Source organism: Stegastes partitus, unplaced genomic scaffold (genome assembly GCF_000690725.1).
Source record: "Stegastes partitus isolate 25-593 unplaced genomic scaffold, Stegastes_partitus-1.0.2 Scaffold77, whole genome shotgun sequence".
NCBI lineage: Eukaryota > Metazoa > Chordata > Actinopteri > Pomacentridae > Stegastes > Stegastes partitus.
The window spans coordinates 161,714-180,597 of NW_007577808.1; the positions used below are offsets into that span (position 1 = coordinate 161,714).

General features: G+C 41.2%; 2 protein-coding genes across 4 annotated transcripts in view; one reads left to right on the forward strand and one right to left on the reverse strand.

Moving 5' to 3' along the window:
• The first annotated feature begins 3,702 nt into the window (after positions 1-3,702).
• Positions 3,703-7,549, forward strand: rhbdd3 (rhomboid domain containing 3). Of its 2 annotated transcripts, XM_008276560.1 has the most exons (6): positions 3,703-3,964; positions 4,049-4,264; positions 4,347-4,730; positions 6,025-6,151; positions 6,238-6,492; positions 6,617-7,549. In XM_008276560.1, exons 2-6 carry the CDS (start codon positions 4,102-4,104, stop codon positions 6,783-6,785), a joined length of 1,098 nt encoding a protein of 365 aa, XP_008274782.1. In that variant the 5' UTR covers positions 3,703-3,964; positions 4,049-4,101; the 3' UTR covers positions 6,786-7,549. The 2 variants fall into 2 exon arrangements, with proteins under 2 accessions (XP_008274782.1, XP_008274781.1); XM_008276559.1 differs by having other exon boundaries at positions 3,703-4,264.
• emid1 (EMI domain containing 1) overlaps positions 7,089-18,884 on the reverse strand; it is a 63,822-nt gene continuing 52,026 nt past the window's right edge. The window contains exons 10-16 of one of the 2 annotated variants that reach the window (XM_008276557.1): positions 15,993-16,082; positions 15,531-15,583; positions 15,369-15,431; positions 14,621-14,665; positions 14,317-14,361; positions 11,079-11,169; positions 7,089-8,425 (exon numbers count right to left, since the gene is read on the reverse strand). In XM_008276557.1, the coding sequence (XP_008274779.1) occupies positions 8,292-8,425; positions 11,079-11,169; positions 14,317-14,361; positions 14,621-14,665; positions 15,369-15,431; positions 15,531-15,583; positions 15,993-16,082 (521 nt within the window). In that variant the 3' untranslated portion in view covers positions 7,089-8,291. Of the gene's footprint in view, positions 8,426-11,078; positions 11,170-11,334; positions 11,420-14,316; positions 14,362-14,620; positions 14,666-15,368; positions 15,432-15,530; positions 15,584-15,992; positions 16,083-18,884 lie in introns of both variants that reach the window. The other variant, XM_008276558.1, reaches the window with a different exon arrangement.

Below are 18,884 nucleotides of genomic sequence, written 5' to 3' on the forward strand. Positions count from 1 at the left end.
TGAATGAAAATGAATGAAATGAATGAATGAAAAATACTTTATTTATCCCAGAAGGGAAATTCAAACTGTATATGCGTCCTACTGGCTCCTTTTGTAAATATATGTATATATTCTTATTTGTCTTTTTATAATTTTACTTTTATACTTTTGCACCACTGGAGTTGTCTTTTAATTTCGTTGTACTTTGTGCATGATGACAATAAAAGCATTCTATTCTGTTCTACTTTAGGAGCAGGTAAAGAGGTTTATTTCCATATGGTCTGTGGCTCTACATCCATTAAACACCTGCAGAAAGCTGCCTGCAGAAAACTCCATTTTTTATTTTTTATTTTTTTTTAACATCTCTGCTTATCTGAATTCGAAGTCAAAAAGGCTCCAACTCAAAAACCTGAATTGAGAGGGTCACAGTGAAATTACACTTAAGCTTTAAGTGAACCTAAGAACAGCCCTGACACAGAATAACAAATGAAATTAGCTTATTATTGCATTGTAATGCCGTTGTATAACTATTTCGTTTAAAATTGACTAAAAACCGTTTAATCCATGCCAAATTAACAGAAAATCCATTGGTTTAATTGAGCTAACACATGAAGCAGCAGCTCATTTAAGGCACTAATACAACAGCAAGTAACACAAAGTATGCAACAGCCTGACAAATACTCCAATATAAGGAACCTGTATGTCTCGTATTATTCCTGACTCAGAACAGTCTGTTAGACAGCTAGCACAGTCAGCACGAGCGAATGTGGATTAGCCGTTCGGCTAGCGTTGTTAGCACGCTAACGCTGTTAGCTCAAGTTAACTCAGTTAACAACGCCACAATTTAACATAACAGCTAGCTGCCTCATGCAAGGAGTTAACTCACCAGCGCAAACCTGTTAGCGGAAAAAACAGCCTCAGACCTCTCTAGACTCAGGTGGAAAACAACAAGAGTCCCGGTCCTTTGCCACCCCGCCATCACAAACTCAACAGCGGTTCACTATCGGAGTCATAGGTCTGCTTCTCAGCGCCCTTAAACCGGCGCACAGACCGAAACAATCCGAGGCAGGACAAACAACCGTATTGGTTACAAGGAATTAAAGCCCCACCAACAACTGGCTGCTCATCAAAGTCATGCAACAAATTAATTGATTAATTAAATAAATAAAATCATAAAAAATATGAATAAATAAATAACTATTATTGTTGTATTTATTTGTCTTTATATTTCTACTTTTATTATCCTTTTCTTTTATGGATTCATTTATGATAAATATTGCCTTATATTGCCACATTATTTAAATTTCATTTTATTTATTCTTCTTTTGATTTCCACTTTTATTTTATTATTCTTTTATTGATTTATTTTTGTAATTTGGCACTCTCACTGCTCCATACAAACCACACATACAGTATATCTAAAAANTGGATACTTCAAATTGTGCCCCAAACCAAACATAGAAAACCAAGGAAGTTTAAACATGTCGGGATCTTGTTCACGAGTGATGGAAAACTGGGATGCAAGGTGGACAGGCAGCTTGGTGTGGCGTCAGCAGTAATGCGGGTGCTGTACCAGACTGTCGTGGTGAAGAGGGAGCTGAGCCGCAAGGCGAAGCTCTCGTTGTACCAGTCCATCTTCGTCCCAACCCTCACCTACGGTCACGAGCTCTGGGTCATGACCGACAGAACGAGATTCCGAATACAAGCGGCCGAAATGAGCTTCCTTTGCAGGGTGGCTGGGCTCAGCCCTAGAGATAGGGTGGGAAGTTCAGACATCCGGAGCTTGAAATAGCGCCACTGCTCCTTCTCATCGAAATGAGTCAGTTGAGGTGGTTTGGACATTTGATTTGGATGCTTCTGGGAGGCTTCATCTGGAGGTTTTCCGAACACGTCCACCTGGGAGGAGACCCCGGGGAAGACCCAGAACCCACTAGAGGGATTATATTTTGAGCAGAAACATGCATATCAGTGGCCTGCTGGAGGTCATTTTGCAGGGCTCTGGCAGTGCTCCTCCTGTTCCTCCTTGCACAAAAGAGGAGGTAGTGGTCCTGCTGCTGGGTTGTTGCCCTCCTACAGCCCCCTCCACATCTCCTGGTGTACTGGCCTGTCTCCTGGTATCTTCTCCATGCTCTGTACACTGTGCTGAGAGACACCTTCTTGCAACAACTCGCACTGATGTACCATCCTGGATGAGCTGCACAACCTGAGCAACTTCTGTGGGTTGTAGACACCACCTCATGCTACTTCTAGGGGTGAGGGCACTGACAAAATGCAAAAGTGACCAAAACATCAGCCAGAAAGGATGAGAATAGAGAAATGGTCTGTGGTCACCACCTGCAGAACCACTCCTTTATAGGGGTTGTCTTGCTAATTGCCTCTCATTTCCACCTGCTGTCTGTTTCATTTGCACAACAGCAGGTGAAATTCATTCATAATCAGTGTTGCTTCGAATGGACAGGTTGATTTCACAGAAGTGTGATTGACTTAGAGTTACATTGTGTTGTTTAGGTGTTCCCTTTGTATATAGTGTATATGCTCACTACTGTAATTCTACTGTAAATCCATTTACAGGAGCAAACCTGCCCATTAAAAAACCAGCCAAAGGCACAGTCGATTACTTTTTCTGTTTCTTAAAACTGTTCTGTGGAAATGAGGGTAAACAGAAAAATAAGAAAAACGGCATTATGGCAACAAAAAAAGTCATAATATTTTATGTAAAACTGAGATATTTTCAAAAATGTCCACTTCTTGCCAAGTTGACTCCATTTTTATCGTTCTCTTACAAAAATAACAGTTAGCTGTTAACCTGTGACAAAGAAAGAAAGAAAGAAAAAAAAATGACAGGCTGATTTTTTCTTTTTCTTTTTTAGAAGGAAATATTCTCTCAGAACAACCTAACTCTAAGGTACCAACCATGAAACAAAGGTGCCATCTAGTGATGACAACAGACAATTGTCTGTCTGTAAATACTCAGTGGTGAAAAGTAATTAAGTACATTTACTTAAGGATGTACTTAGTCTCAAGAAGACAACAGATTCAATGCACTTTGACATGGATTCTTCAAGTCCCTGGAGCCCTACTGGAGGGAAGAAACACCTTTCTTCTAACAGATATCACCTTATTTGGTGTTTTGTTGATAGTATGGGCAGCGCTGTCCAGCATGTCGTTGCAAAAATCTCTCATAGATAGATAGATAGATAGATAGATAGATAGATAGATAGATACTTTATTGATCCTTTCACAGGAAATGACTCGTTACAGTAGCTACATTTAAAGGGAAAACAAAGGACAGAAATATTTCATCATAGGATAAAGGTGATCACTCAGAATGACTTAATGTTCATTTACAGTGACTCCTTCCTCTAAGATGGCAAATAAGCTAAATAAGCTAATAAGCAACATGCCCCTCACTGAAAAACAGAGCCACCAGATCCTCCCACTGTAGGTCAAGGGTTCAGTTTTTCCATTAGTTTCATTCATTCATAATAATGTTTTTATAGTTCCTCAAGTGCAATAACATAATATAGCACCATAATATACTCTGGGACCAGTTTACCATCTTACTGAATGAATGAAACTGAAATTGACCTGTGAATAATAATAAATAATAATAAAATAATAATAAGAAGGCACAGCAGTCATGTTGTCAGTGTGTGCAGTAGGTGGCGCTAAAGCCCCTTTACGCTACCATTAAGACGACGACGAAGAAGAACATGCGGAAGTGAGCTGCTGTTTAGCTTTCTTGCATTTCTACGCTGGGAGTTTTTTCCTCTGTAAACGTTTATTATTTACATTCTAACTTACCGTTGAAAGATATGGCTATTGTAGAACAACAGCTCAGCTTGTAGGCTCGTTGTTTGAGTTTATTTTAACCCACGTCGTCGTCAGAGAGAGTTTCAGAGGAGGATTCTGCTGCCATCAACCCCTGTTGTGGATTATAATGTTATGACAATGGACTCCATCTCCCACTCTCATATTGTTAGAAGTAAATACAGTTCTCTATCTGTAACCCTTTCATTTCCCAAGACATTGTTTTTGCTATGAGCACCAACTGATGTTTGTTTCCCAGAAGTATGCCACAAAAGGACAAGTGAGTGGAGAACCTGCAGCTGATCCTAAACAATGCTGGGACGTGTAATGTCAGTGTGGTTCTGGTTTGGGTCAGATCGTTCTGGATTCTGCCTGGGAACATGTTTATCAACAGCACTCATGCTACTGATGTATGCTGGGAGCATCCAGGCAAGTCTGAGTGTAGGTCCAGGAGGAGACTTCCCAAGGTTCAGAGGTAACTCATCATGCGTCCCAGCAGATCTTATATGTCAGAGTTGGTACATCAAAGGATTCAGTGTATTTTCTCTCCTCCTCAGATGTGTGTCTGTATGCTCTCAGTCATGATGAGCTGACTTCCCTGCTGGTCAGCGTTGCTCTCCTGCTGTTGTTCGGACCATGTCAGGAGCGTCGCTGGGGGACGGTCGCCTGGCTTGCCCTCTCCATCCTGACAGTGGCCCTTCTGCCTTTTCTCTACGCTGTGCTCCTCTTTGCTGGTGGGGGCGAGGCGAGTCGGATCTGTGGGTTCTCTGCCGTCCAGCTCGCTCTGTTCACAGCTCAGTGTCGACAGGTGACACAAAGGCGGCTGCTGAGGTGTTTGCCAGTCTGGTTTCTGCCCTGGCTTGTCCTGCTGATTGGCCTGCTGCTGCTGCCCGGGACACCTGCCATGCTTCACTTCTGTGCGATATGCATCGGACACAACTGTATCCTTCAATGTTTATGCAGTCATTTAATGACACTGTTAAAGTTAAGAAAAGTTAAGGGAAGCTCCACTTACATTACGGATTCCATATTTCTTTTTCTTTTTTGTGTCACATTTTATTGATGTGAAACCATGTATGACATTTTAGGTCATCCCTCAGTGGTGCCTGAACCCCACTTTGAAATATGTGAAAGCTTTCTGTTTTTGAAAACGTGTTTTTTGTGATTTCTTGCATGTAAATCACATTAGAACAGGTCTACATCTAAAACCACTCTACTTAGATTGGTCTGGATTGTCTCAGAGAAGCAAAACATCTGTCAAAACACAGGCTCTAATTTGTGTCTATTTGCAAAAATTCTTTTTCTGCATCTACACCGCATTTGACCAGGTTTAGAAAAAAAAAGAAAGAAAGCAAGCAGTGAAACCTTCTTCTTTTGCATTTTTACAAATAGAATAAAGGTTTCCCAAATGTAAAAACTGGTTCGAAGAATCTTTAGCTTCCCAGGGACTATCCAGTCTAGATTTGACACATCTCGTATAGTGGCTTTAAAACTGGACTTTGTCTAATTTGGTCATGATGCCAAAAAGCATTTTTACAAATTGACAATTTGAAAGTGGGCTTCAGATACAAACAAAGGTCTACCTAAAAATGTGTAGACGCAGTTTGACTTCAGGAAAATATGGCGGACACTGTCACTGAGATCCTTGTATCTACAGAGCTGGAAGTCACCTTCAGTGTCGTCATTCAGTGAGTGTTAAAGAACATTATACTGATGCTTTTAGAGGAACAGTAAACTTTCATTAGGTATTTTATCCAGCTTTGACTGATCAGATCTCTGCTGTAGATGGTGTACAGCTAATTGTCACTTTTCTCCTAGTTTTGTTGAACCTCTAAGGGTGGGACAATGTGCGACTTTATCATTCTTAGCAGTTTATAAAAAAAGTTGACGTCACATAATTTCCACCATCGCTCTGACAGGATACAGTAATTGAGAACAATGACCCAAGTGTGCAGCCTTTTATTGTATATAACCAAGGCTAAAAACTTTCCTCAGTGGCTTTTATGCCTGGACACCCCTTTATGTATTTTTTTGTTGTTTCAGGCCTTGTTGTTAAATGAGGAATAATTGTGTTTCAAATATAATTGCCTCATATTAAAGATGTGTAATGTATTTGTCAGGGTGTGAGCTAATAGTGCCCTGTCCAGCCAAGTTCATAACAATGTTTATTTCTACATAAACACCACAGTGCCTCCTTCTCAAGTCTTTTGTTACAAAACTTAATGTGCCTCGTAGATCGCCAACCCTTTATTGGAATGGTACAGGAGCTGGAGGAGGCCAGGCTCTTGGATTTCATTCCTGATTGGGTGTATGTTCGCACCTCAGTCAGGTTCAGATTGCCCTTCTACGCTACCTCACAAAGGTGTGATTTAACTCTCATCAGATGTTTACCACCTGCATTCACGGCTGTGGCAGAATTAATAGTTTCTGCTTCATCTCTTGTCACAGATCTAGATCACTTTCTCAGATGATGCCTGTAGATCAGGCGGCTGCTCCCCCACTGACTGAGCCCTCCGCTATGAACCACCACCCATGGGTTGAACCATTGCCTTCCTGGGTAATGGAGGAGTCTGCTGCTCTGTCTGAGGCAGAGGTGCTGGAGGAGCAGATGCTCAGAGCAGGAATACTGGCCTCATTACAGGACGCTCCTGATGACCCTGATGCAAAAGTGGAGGTGCCCAAATCATCCGTGTCGTCTCTGCGGTTAGTAATAACCAAATTGCTAGTTAAGCAGTTGACTAAGTAGCTCTGTTTTTTGTTGTTTTGTTTACTAAATACTCCTCATATTACTCGCATAAGTAACTAAAAGGCTAATGTTTCCTCTCAGACTGCAGCAGCTGGAGAAGATGGGCTTCCCCACAGAGAAAGCTGTAGTGGCTTTAGCAGCCTCGAAGCAGCTAGATGGCGCCATCTCCCTGCTTATTGAAGACAGCGTTGGAGAACAAGCCGTGGTGGTATCAAAGGGAAAGAGTTCCTTGCCACCGCACAGCAGCTAGAAGACCTCACACTCCTGGACAGAGTCTGTAAAGATGTGTGCACTCGTCCAGTAAACTGAACATACATATTATGCTTGGGTTTTGCTGAGCTTCAGTGTTTTCCCTGTGGGCTATACGTAGAACTATTTTAATGATCACAATCCCTCATAAAAAGATGTGATGAAAGTCTAAACACTTGCAAACTTGACCCACTTTATGTACCTGCACATAGAAATGTACGTCGGAGAGAGCGTGTGTCATTTAATTATGTCATAGAAGTGTTTAATGAATACTGTTGTACCACAAATGAAAACAGGTGACATGTTTAAAAAAAACCAATGAACATTATTTTATTACACCGATCATCTAGACAGGATTATCTTAACACAGTAACACATTTGCAAGAAAAAAAAAAAAAGGTCCAAAATATGAAATGGTTACACGACAGCATACAAAATAAACTACAATTCATCATTTTAAATAGTTTCACAATAAGTTTGATATAAGATGAAAAAAAGTCTTTTCATCAGGACAGTTTAAGCAGTTTACCAACACAACAGTGGTAAAAACATGTTCAAGTTCTATTAACAGTTTTGCTATTTCCTCTGCGTGTATGTGTGTGTGTTTAACATCTTGACACAGGCAGCCAGATTTGCAAAGAGTTATTTCAATGCATTTTGTTTCCAACACTGTTCACGACTGTTCCTGCTGATATGCAGCCAAATACAAATGTTTGTGCACTTTTTTTTTGTCTTTTGTTGCACAGATTAAATGTCAAAATGCTATTCTCTTTATTGGTACGTACTTTAAGGGGGGGGAAACTCACTCACACTTACACCAGAAAAACTACAAATCACTGTTAGCAACACATACAGTATCTCAGTTAGAGTGGAGATGACTTCATCTTTTTAGTGCACTACATAACATTGAGTTAAACGATATGATAGAAGGATAACAAAATTAATACTAGAAGAGGAGGTTTGTTTGTGTAATTGTGTCCTGCAAACTGTACATGCGCAATATACTTAAATAATGGACTCTCTTCAGATTGCAGTTATATTATGAAAGCAATACAAACTTAAATCCAGTCTCTTTTCTCACGTCTGATTTCTCCTTCACTTGATTACACTAAATGACCCTTATTGTCCAGAACAGTTTGTAACTTGAGCACCACAGAAGATTCAGATTTCCTTTTTTTTTTTTTAAACACCTTAATCTGAGGCTTTAGTTCTGAAGCCACAGAAATGAGATACAGAAGGAGCTGTTGGGAGTGTTGTGGAAAGGTTAAATGTTTGGTTATGGCGATGGGTGGGTGTGTGGGGGGGTCAAACTAGTTCTCAGGTTCCCGATGGATCAGGGCATTGCGGAGTATCAGTGGAGTTTCCCTGAGGTGTCCCCCATCCTAAATCTGATGGTAAAGCCCACAGAGGGTATCAGATATGGTCTAAATCTGTTGAGAGCCGATGAGACCTAGGAGGGGAGGTCAACCCAGCCTGTGATCCTCAGGGTGAGCAGGGGGAGGGGGAGCTACTTCCCTCGAACCTTGGTGTCGGAGGACAGAGGAGAAGCAAGTCGATGTGGAAGTGCACCTGCTCGCTTATCTCTGTAGAAACTAGGGGAGGCTGTGCCAAATGGTCCATCCCCAGACCCTAGATCAGGCTCTGTTGAAGAAAGACAGCAGTTGGAACGGGTCCTCCCTGTCCATCAGGGTGTGTGGACATAATGTGCACTCTGTAGTCCTAATCCAACTCTCAACCTGAAGGTATTGTAAGTGACTGTCTTATTTTGATTGGCCAGTTGTATTGAAGCTGTTCATTAACTAACCTGCTGTAGGTGCATTTGACTAGTAGGGCTGTATCAGTCGTTTTTGTTATCAGTAAACTGGTCAGTTGCTCTCTTATACAGTTGTGAACAAAAGTTTGCAGAAATTTGTGAAGACCATGTATATGATGGCAGTCTTGAGTTTCTAATGTCTTCTTTAAGTTTTGATTTTCAGTGATGGGATTATTGAAACGTGTGTCTTTGTCACAAAAACAGATTTATTATAAGTCTTCTGTAAGAATGGCAAAATCTGTTGGGTCAGCAATGTACATACAGCAACTTGAATTATCAGTTTTGGTCATGTAGAAAGCTGTGTTAATCAAATGTTTTAGTGGCATAACCTAGTAACTTCTTGCAAGTGATTACAATTGACTACACTTGCTGACTCCTCTGAGCCAATTTAAAAAGGGCCCATTTGATACAGTCATCAGAGTCAGTTACAAACACTACAATGAGAAAGTCTGAGGAGCTCAGCAAAGATCCGTAAAAGCAAATCATTGACTTGAACAAGTTAGGAAAGCCATATGGAGCCATTTCAAAGCAGCAAATCTGTGCAAACAAATGTAAGTATAAAGTGTATGGCACAGTTGTGTCACTCAGAAAGAAAACACAAACTTATCACCTGCTGCTGAGAGACAATTGGTCAGGATGGTCAAGAATCAACCAAGAATCACCAACAAGCAGGTCTGCAATGAATTACAAGCTGCTGGAACACAGGTGTCCACAGTCAAGCGTGTTTTACATCTCCATGAGCTGAGAGGTTGCCATGCAAGAAGGAAGGTTTTTCTTCCAGAAGCAGCACATTAAAGCTCAACTAAAGTTTGCTGCCGATCACATGGACAAAGAAAATGTCTTCTGGAGGAAAGTTCTGTGGTCAGATAAAAAAAAAAAAAAAAAAAAACCGATTGGCCAAAAAGAACAAAAAAAAAGTTGGAAGAAAGTAGGTAAGGCTTGTAACCTCAAGAACACCAAACCTACCCTCAAGCATGGTGGTGGCAGTATCATGCTCTGGAGCTGTTTTGCTGCCAGATGAGCTGGTGCTTTATACGAAGGAAATGAAATAATGAAGAAGGAGGAATACCTCCACATTCTTTAGGAAAACCTCTAATCATCAGACATAAGGTTGGGTCTTGGACGCAGTAAAGACCTCCTTCATTGCTTCATTTACTTTGCATAAAGCACCAACTCCAACAAGACAATGACTCCAAACACATAAAAAATGGTACAGAAATGGCTAAATCAGGCTAGAGTTAATGTTTGTTTAGACTGACCTCCCCAGAGTTCCGATTTAAACCCCATCAAGAATCTGTACGCTGAGATGAAGAAGCAAGCTGGTGTCAGAAAGCCATCAAATTTAATTTTGAACTGCACAAATTTTGACAACCAGAAGCTTGTTTACAGCTACCAAAAGTACATAGTTGAGGCCAAAGGGCATTTACCAAATATTAGCATTGCTGTATGTATATTTGTGAACCAACAGATGTTGTCATATTTCTAGAAGACCGATAATATAAATCTGTGAAAGAACTACAATGCATAATTGTTATATTTATGACAAAGACATACACGTTTCAGTGAGTCCATCATTGGAAATTAAGAGTTAGAAGACACTGGAAACTCAAGACTGCTGTTATATACATGGTCTTTACAAGTGTATGCAAAGCTTTGTTTGCAACTGTAGATTTAGTGTCTCAACAATAAAATGTTAAAAAAGAAAAAAACAACAACAAAGAAAACTAAAGTGTATGTTTAAATTGTCTGATTTTCTTTTAACTAACAGTCCAATACCAAAAGATGTTCAATTTCAAAAATACAAAGCAGCAGATCATCACATTTCAGGAGCTAAAATCAGTGAGTGTTTAGCACAAAGTCCCTGAAAACTTGGTTTCACATCTTGGATTTTCTTAATAAGATTTCTGACTGAAGTACCAACAATCAAAGTCAAGGTATAGATATAAAAAACTAACAAAAAAAACGAGGTAAGCACTTGAAATTCAGCTAATCTGCTTTACAGGATGTTTGGATGAAGTCAGATTTGATTGACAGGATTTGCAACTTCAGCAATGAAACAAGTAAACTGTCACCTGACACTGGCAGTATGTGACTTTATCTTTTTCCAGCTGAGCCCAGCCCACTTAAACCCAGTGAAGAGCACAGAAAAATGCACAAATACAAAATGATCTCATCTGATAAAACCAAAAATGTTGAAACCTTTGGAGAGAAGCAGAATGTGTTTAGAGCACCACATCTCTCTCAGTAAGAAGTTGAGAAGGTAAATTGATTTTAAAATCTGTGCTGCCATCAAATAATCCTCAAAACTAAAACAGAATATACACAAGAATACATTTCTAAAACACGTCTACTTTTCAGTGGTGAGGACAACATTTAGTGGTTATTTCCTGCTTCTAACAGTTGATCAGCACTTTTTAAAATCTTGTCAAAGGAGGTAAGTGAGGGCTGGCAGAGCTGTGGGTGAGGATGTTTCAGCGTTACCTGGCCAGATGATAGCCTCCAGCAGTGTCACCCTGCGAGCCAGAAGCTCAAGGTCTGCCTGCAAGTCGTGGAACATCTGCAAGCTAATGTCCTATCAGAGAGCAGTGACAGGGGGGACTGTGTGAGGGTGTGGAAACGCCAGCCCAAGTCCTGGGGCTGCTCACGACTGTTCCCACTCCCTGTCTCAGCAGTGAGGCTCAGTGGGAGTTTGAGGACCCCTGCCTAAAGCTGACCCTGCCTCAGGCCTCCTACTCACCATGAATACCGATCATAGTCTCAAGGATTAAAACCCTCTCGGCTAAGATCTTCAGCGCCTCTCTGATCTGATGTATTCCGTCCCCCTGTGAAGATAGATACAGCCGTCAAGGTAAGGAGCACAAGCCAAAGAACTGCTCGCCAAGATGCAAGTCATTTTTCTCCATACAGTTCAGCAGTTAGAAGGTTAAAACAGTCCACATATCTGCCCAGCACTGTCAGACATTAACCTGTTCTCCTCTACTGTCTCCCTCATTCTCTAAACATGCTGCTACATGAAGTCAGTCTCTGCCATGCCGGGCTGGGCAACAACATCAGCATGCACATCACAGACCAGCATCATGCCGGTTGAATTGCGCTCTCCCAGGACAAAGATTCGATCATGCCATCTGCATTCTTTCTGTTTGGTAGCAGGTCAGCCAGGCAATTACTTTCAGCTCTGCAGTGTTCATTCTTAACACTGCGCTCACAAAAGTTACCCATTGTCATCGGACAGAATGAAACCAGTGCAGATTGACACTGACAGCTAGTTTGTCTTTAGTTAAAGGATAAAGCAATGGCTTCATGAGTCATACCTTCAAAAATAACAAAAGTACTCGAACAAGAAGTCGGTAAAGCAGACAGAGACAGCTGAGAGCGCCGCCATCACAGAAGAAGGCATGCAGAGAACAGCTGAAGCTTTTAGTGCCCAGGTGAGTGATTCCCAGTACGACATGCTCTGATTAATAAGACAAACCAAGGACAGACTGCATGTTTGAAGAAAAAAGGCAAAGTCACACGAGCAGCGCAGCACTAAGGATCACAATGTCAGGTTGTTGGTTGCTCCTTTGAAATATGTCAACTTTGGGATAAATTTTGTCCATGATGCCAAAAGAAAGAATCCTAATGAGTTTGGGTGAACCTCTTCACCAACAAGTAAGAGACATTTGTGCCTTTTGTGTGAAATATCTTGACAAGTGTTGGATGGATTAGCATGAAACCTGGTACAGGCATTTGCAGTTGTTCCCTCGTGATGAATTGTCATATTGTTATTTTCAAGACATCTTCAGGTTCTTGGTTTATGACCAAATATCACATGAACTAAAGATCTTCCATTCAATTCAGCTGTACTTTGGTGACAGTGCTAATTAGTAGGGAAACAATATTTTCTATAGTATCCAATGTATCAATATTTTCCAACACATTTAGGCAAATTACCAAACCTAATTTATGAACATATTTTTTCCACCTAATTGTAGAGAACATCGAGTCTTTCCTGTACTGCAGTTCACATATTAAAATACCTACTGTTGCCATTATGGCTCACTGGCAGGCAATGCAAACTTAGATGTAAAACATGTCTCTTTTTTTATTTCTATGTAGCACTTTCAAAGCAAGCACCACTTGTGTGCTTCCTGGTGCAACCGTAAAGTCAGTACTGACTCAGCTGTGACCAACAGTTCAGGGACTTTCTGGCTGAAGTGCAGGCTGTGCTTATTACTTACAAATGGAAGTAGCAAAATATCTGTAATATGTAGAGTCACCCGTTTTTTTGAGTATGTGGTCTGGGTATGTGGCACCTGTGGGCATTTAAAAAAAGAGCTGTACGTGTTCATCCCTGGCTTTCTCAATGTTCGTAAAAAAACAACAAGAAATTATTATTATTTTTGTAATGATTTATGGCATTATAATTCTGTGATACTGCAGCAAAATATATATTTTTTGAGTATTTTCTACTTGTAGTTGTGGTTGTGTTGTTTCCATAGAGGTGTATGACTTTATATTGCAGCGAACAATGAGGCCACAGTAAGTAAAAATTTGACAGTAGCAGAAAAACGCCCAGAAACTACTTGGAATTCAAAGGGTTATTGGCCAATGCTAATGATGACACTAAGTCTAGCGTACATCTCTATTAATAAGCAAATGTCAGCGTGCTAACCCACTAAACTTTGTACATTGTAAGTATCATACCAAAGTTAATCCCCAAATAAAACTTTAGGAGTTTCGACCTACTTTGCCTTTTTTCAACAGCACTGTGTCATTTTTCGTAGCTGATTTATACATTCAGAAAAGAAAGTCTATGTGGTGAAGTTAGAGACAAAAGCATGCAAGGTTGCATTGTGGGAGAAAAGAGGATAGCTGTATCCACTCCACTCACATCAGAGCACAACACCTCTAAACCCAACAGGACCCACCACTGACACATATGGAGTGATTTGGCATATACATTTCACACATTAACTTTGTGGTTCATTGAAACATTTTGACGTCTGCAAAATCAAACAAAAATGATCAGATGTGCTGTTGAATTCAAATGAAATAATTAGAATTTTGCAAAGATTTTTGCTTTATTTTGCATCTTTTCAGTCCGTCAGACCTGGTGTTGTTTGGTATATTTATATGTATATGCCAAAGTCAGATGCTGAAAAGGTGACTGTGAAAGGTAGCCATGGGGACAGTAGCTTGCAGAGGGAGTCAGACAGCTTTAGGGTCAAGAGGACAGCAGTCCAGAGCACACCCCAAGGACCGACAAAAACACATTAACACACAAAATCACACGGATCAAAGGCTACAGTCATATATGATTAAACATAAACAACAATGTTAAACAGACACTTTATGACTACAGGTAGGAAAGTATGGGCTTGAGAGAGAAAGAAGATGCAGCTGAACACCACTTTGTGGCCAATCACAACCATAAACATGGTGATTGTAAGGACGTCGTAACCATAACCTGAGACGTTGGTCATGGTTACACTTCATTTAGGTCACTGAATAGATTCATTACATAGAAAAGTGAACACGTGATGACATGAATAAAAATATCTTACATTTAGATTGCTCTTGTAAAATGAGAAGGAGGTAAAAGAAAAGTACGGGTTAGACAGACAGAAAACATTTAATGCTCAGCAAAGGAATCTTAAATTATTATTTTTTTAAAATCTGAAAATCTTCCCGTCCAGAGCCATGTCAAATTATGAACAACCTCCAACTGCTTTCTTACCGGTAAGCCCTTCTCTCCCGGCTCTCCCTTGGGACCTGGTGCTCCCTGTGAAGAAACGTTAACAACAGAGAAAAAATGAATCTGACCTCAAAACACTGATGAAAGCTGTGCAGCAGTTTGCGGCAACAGAAAGAGCTCTTTCTCTTTCTGATTGTGTTGTCGCTGGTCAGCGTGGTTTGTGGTGCTGCTGCTGAATGTAGCTTACAGTAACATAACCAGCTATGACATTTGTTGACGTCCCCCCCCCATACATTCGTTCTCTCAGGAAATAATCCTCAAGGCAGCAGAGGTGGAGGTGGCTTACCGGCTCGCCTCTGAAGCCCCTCTCTCCTGGGTAACCTAAAGGACCCTGAAAAACCAAAGGCACATCTCAGAAAGTTGTTAAATGAAGAAAACTGACTATTGCACTCTCCAGATTCGACGCAGGTAAGATGTTCCTGAGTGCAATGATTCTCTTAAATATTACATATGATGAACAATGTAGGAACAAGTTAGCAATACTATGAATCACGATACAAACAAACACTAGAATCTTTAATAAGAAGCCTTGTGTGGTGTCATTACTGTAATTTGTTACGGATGTATAATATTTCAAGCTGTGAGAACATGATCAAATGGTGACTGTGTTTTATGTACAAGATATTAAACAGTCTGGCTTCTCTGCTCTTTTGGCCTCCAGGAAACAAAGAGTTTTTTAATGTATTTTTTGATACCACATGACAAGACTGGAATATTTACACCAAGGTGCATAAGAAACTGTTTTTACACTGATTTAAAGAGCTGTATCCTTAGTCGTCAAATCGCTGCACATTAGAACATTGTCATTGCTATCTTGCCAAGAAACCTGTTGAAAATATAACCTGAGAACTGAGAACATGAATGCTGCCAACTGCTTCCTATTTGTAGTACTGTTTTATTGTATTGTATGACATTGTGTTCTTTTGCTGCATTTAAAACATTTAATCTTTTGTATGTGCTGGAAGATAAAGATTTCTCTCCAAGCCTGTCTTTGAAATGAGTAAACTAATCTAAACTAGACCGAGTGTACTCACTCTCTCCCCACGCTCTCCCTTTGGCCCCACAGGGCCTTGTGTTCCAGGAGCTCCAGGTTTCCCCTGTAGTGGGTCAGAAAGGAAATTCAAGATGACAAAGACACATTTGCACAGACAGTGCTAAACTCCTGCAGTGCACCACTATGCTGTGAGCGGACTTACGTTCTGTCCTGCTGGGCCGGGTGGTCCTAATGGGCCTTTAGGACCTGGAGGACCTGCATGAATATTTATAATAGCACATTAGTTTTGCCTGGTGAGGAGCAATGAGCTCAACTCAACATGTGCAGAGAACCTGCAGGTGTTTATGACTTCTAAGTGCAGCTTTTAGGGATGTTTGTCTTTGAGACCTTTAAGAATAAGCATTTTTTTCCCCTTCATTTAAAATGACAGAAACTGAATCTACAACTTTCTGACAGAAGCAAAAAGAGACTTAAGTTAGACACCAAACAACATCATCAACACAGAGAACGCTGAATAAACTGTATATTATTGGTAAGTATTATTTACAGTGTGCCGCTACTGTGTTCATTTCCAATATCAGAGTCTTTGCGTGTATGGATAGATGTTACCCAACCACCACACAAACATCCTGTGTGCAGTATGAAGAGGCCAGTAAACACTCACCGATAGGCCCGGGAGGACCCTGAGGTCCTGGAACAGGCAACCCTCGTGAGTCATGGAAAGTGTTGGTGAAGAAGGGGTCTTTTCCACGATCTGGAGTTGAAACAAAATGTGCGTGCTTAATGGGATGCAGAAGCTAGTCTCCTGGCTATTTGCAGTCCTGGCAAAGTGGAAACAAGCTACTAACTATCAGTTAGTAGTCCTGATTTTGAGGCTTCACTACAGAGACAAGCTTCTAATGACTACATGAAGTGTGCGTTTTTGCATTGTGTATAGTTGATTTTATTTAATCTGTTCTAATTATGGGTTTGAATAAGTGCAAAGACTGTCGGCAAATCCAAAGTGCACTGCCACAACACGAGCATTTTAATGTGATTCACTGTGTGATTGCAGATGTGTCCTGTGGTTTTGAAAGAGTTCATACGATGCTGCTTCCACACAACCAAGCTCCAGCAATCAAATAGTATTTTAGTTACATTTATTGATGCTGATGTTTTGGATCAGGTCCCTGGTTGCCATTTGAGTGTGGCGAGTTTGATAAATGAGCCATGATTGTTATGTATCCTGAGAGAAAGTGCTCCCTGGGAAGTGAATGTGGGAAAATGCATTGTTCTCACAGAAACATGAACTTCTGGGTTTGCTGCCGGGGTGGACAGGTTCTCATATCAGCAGTCAAGAAGCGTTTCAGCGTGCAACATTTTGCTTTTGTTTTTGTGCGACTGTGCCAGACGCGCCTAGTAACTATTCTGGCGAATGTTAAGCAACCCTACTGTGTTGATGCTGCCTCATAAGTTCAGCTCAGCCCAGTGAAGTTTGACAAACCAGCATTACCTGTAGGGGGCAGTGTTTCCCAACAAACAGTTCACCTCATGACTTCAACAGGGTAGTAAACCAGACTAAAATGTATTCTAAAGCACTGTCAGCAGTAGATCAGAGTTTGATATTCATTAAAAGTTATATAATTCGGCATAAATTTCACTGTGTAACAGCTCTGAATGGACACCCACGACTACATGCGTCCACACAGAGAGGACAAGAGGAAGAGGGTGGTGTACGTGTGAGTGATAGAGGAAGTGTGCGGTCATTGGGTCACTTCATACTGACAGGAAACACGGATCCGATCACAACATGAGGCTTCAGGAGATACAGAGACGAGGAGGAGGAGGAGGAGGACTAACAGCCAGAAACGTCCTCCGGCTGCCAGATCACCGCACACCGCGAACAGATCAGGACCTGAGGTGACATCCAAACCAGGGCCGGCCTCTCTCTGTATCTCCAGACACTGTTTTCATTTCCTACTCAGAGCAAACTGGGATCTGTGGCTTAACGTGACATGAAGACATGCAGGAGCACCGACGAACACTGAAATCCTTCTTTTGAACAGGCCTCCTCTTCGCGATAGTGTTCTGCCTGCTGCTTCAGCAACCCTCTCCTGTTCTGCAGAAGGGAATTCCAACATCCTAATGCAGATGTAGAAGCCAAATAAGCCAGTGTTTTCCAAAGGAAGCTCAGCACAGAACCGCCCCCCCTCTATTCCTATGCTCCCTACTGTTACTTTGATGTGAAAGAAAACGGCCCACAGTCTCGGAAGTCATCATGCCAACCTCAACGTCCCTGCAGCTTTCTCCACACAGGAACCCGGAGCTTGCAAATCTGTTTGCTGCATACTTTGTTTTACCACCGAATCTACGTATAAAACCCGCCCATGAGTTGACCTTGAAAGAGCCGCGGTGGGCCCCCATCTGTGTGTCTCACCCCCCCCACCCCCACATCTGTCTGAGCGGCCTACATCTGGAAGCTGTTGAGTGACATCAGTGGTGAACAGGTTCTCATCCCAGCAGTCAAGTCTGTCTGTGTCAATCTCACCGTCTCTGCCTCCATCTAACACTCTTTGATTCTGCTCTACTTGGCTGGTGGACAGCGAGGAGCAAGTAGCAGCTACAGTCTGAACGTCATCCTGACTGTTTCTTATTCTCCTTGTTTCTTTGGAAGGCTTTTAAAGACACACAAATATTGGTTTGAAGTGGAAGTCTGTAATAAAAAATAAAAAAAAAACCTACGTGACCCTGAAGGAGATCAAAGGCTCTGACTGAATCTGTGTACACGCACAGCCTGATTTGGTTGGGATGTGGGGTCACGTGGTTTGGCTTCAAAAGACACCACTTCATGCGAGGAGGAAGTAGTGAAGTGGTTGTCTGACATGGATGTACTCACCGTTAGGATTTTTGACCTTTGGGAGAGTTCCAGGTCCATAAAAATAAGGTGTGAGAATTCATAAGGAGAAACCATATCAGCCGCCCAATTTTTTATAAACCCACAGAAGAGGAGGAGAAAAAAAAAATCACATAAAAATGAAATATGCAGGAAGGAAAGGGGAAGTGCGCTGATTTATAAAGTCTTTTGTTTTACCAGTGGGAGCTGCATGAAGTCTGAAAAGTTGCCTCAGGTGAAATCAGCTGAGGCAGCGTTGGTTGGGTCTGATGATTAGGAGTTTGAAAATGAAACTTCACCGACTTCAAACTTTGTTTCTCAGCCATCTAAACCCCAAAACCTGCTAGCGGGTTTAAAAGGTTTCTTCTTTTTAAAAATAAATGGCCAAAATGACACAACCCATCAGTGCCAGAAGCTGTAAAAACCTGAAAGAAATGTTGGATTTTCAACTTTCTGATGATCACTGAATGCATCATGTTGAATGTATGATGTGTGGCTCCATCTCAAACAATGACAAAATCTGAGCTTGAGATTGTGACATTTGACCAAAATCACTTTTTTCTACATGTTTGATTTAAAAAGTAGTGAAAAATGAAGCATTTGCATGAACCAGATCGGGTAAAAAACTACACATTCTGCACTCCTCAGCACAACCGTGACACTATTAGTGACGCAGCTGCAACA

Coding starts and splice junctions, on each gene's coding strand:
- rhbdd3 (XM_008276559.1), top strand. CDS start 4,102: ATGCTGGGACGTGTAATGTCAGTGTGGTTCTGGTTTGGGTCAGATCGT. Junction 4,265..4,346: donor AGACTTCCCAAGGTTCAGAG/GTAACTCATCAT, acceptor TCTCCTCCTCAG/ATGTGTGTCTGTATGCTCTC. Junction 4,731..6,024: donor GATATGCATCGGACACAACT/GTATCCTTCAAT, acceptor TGTGCCTCGTAG/ATCGCCAACCCTTTATTGGA.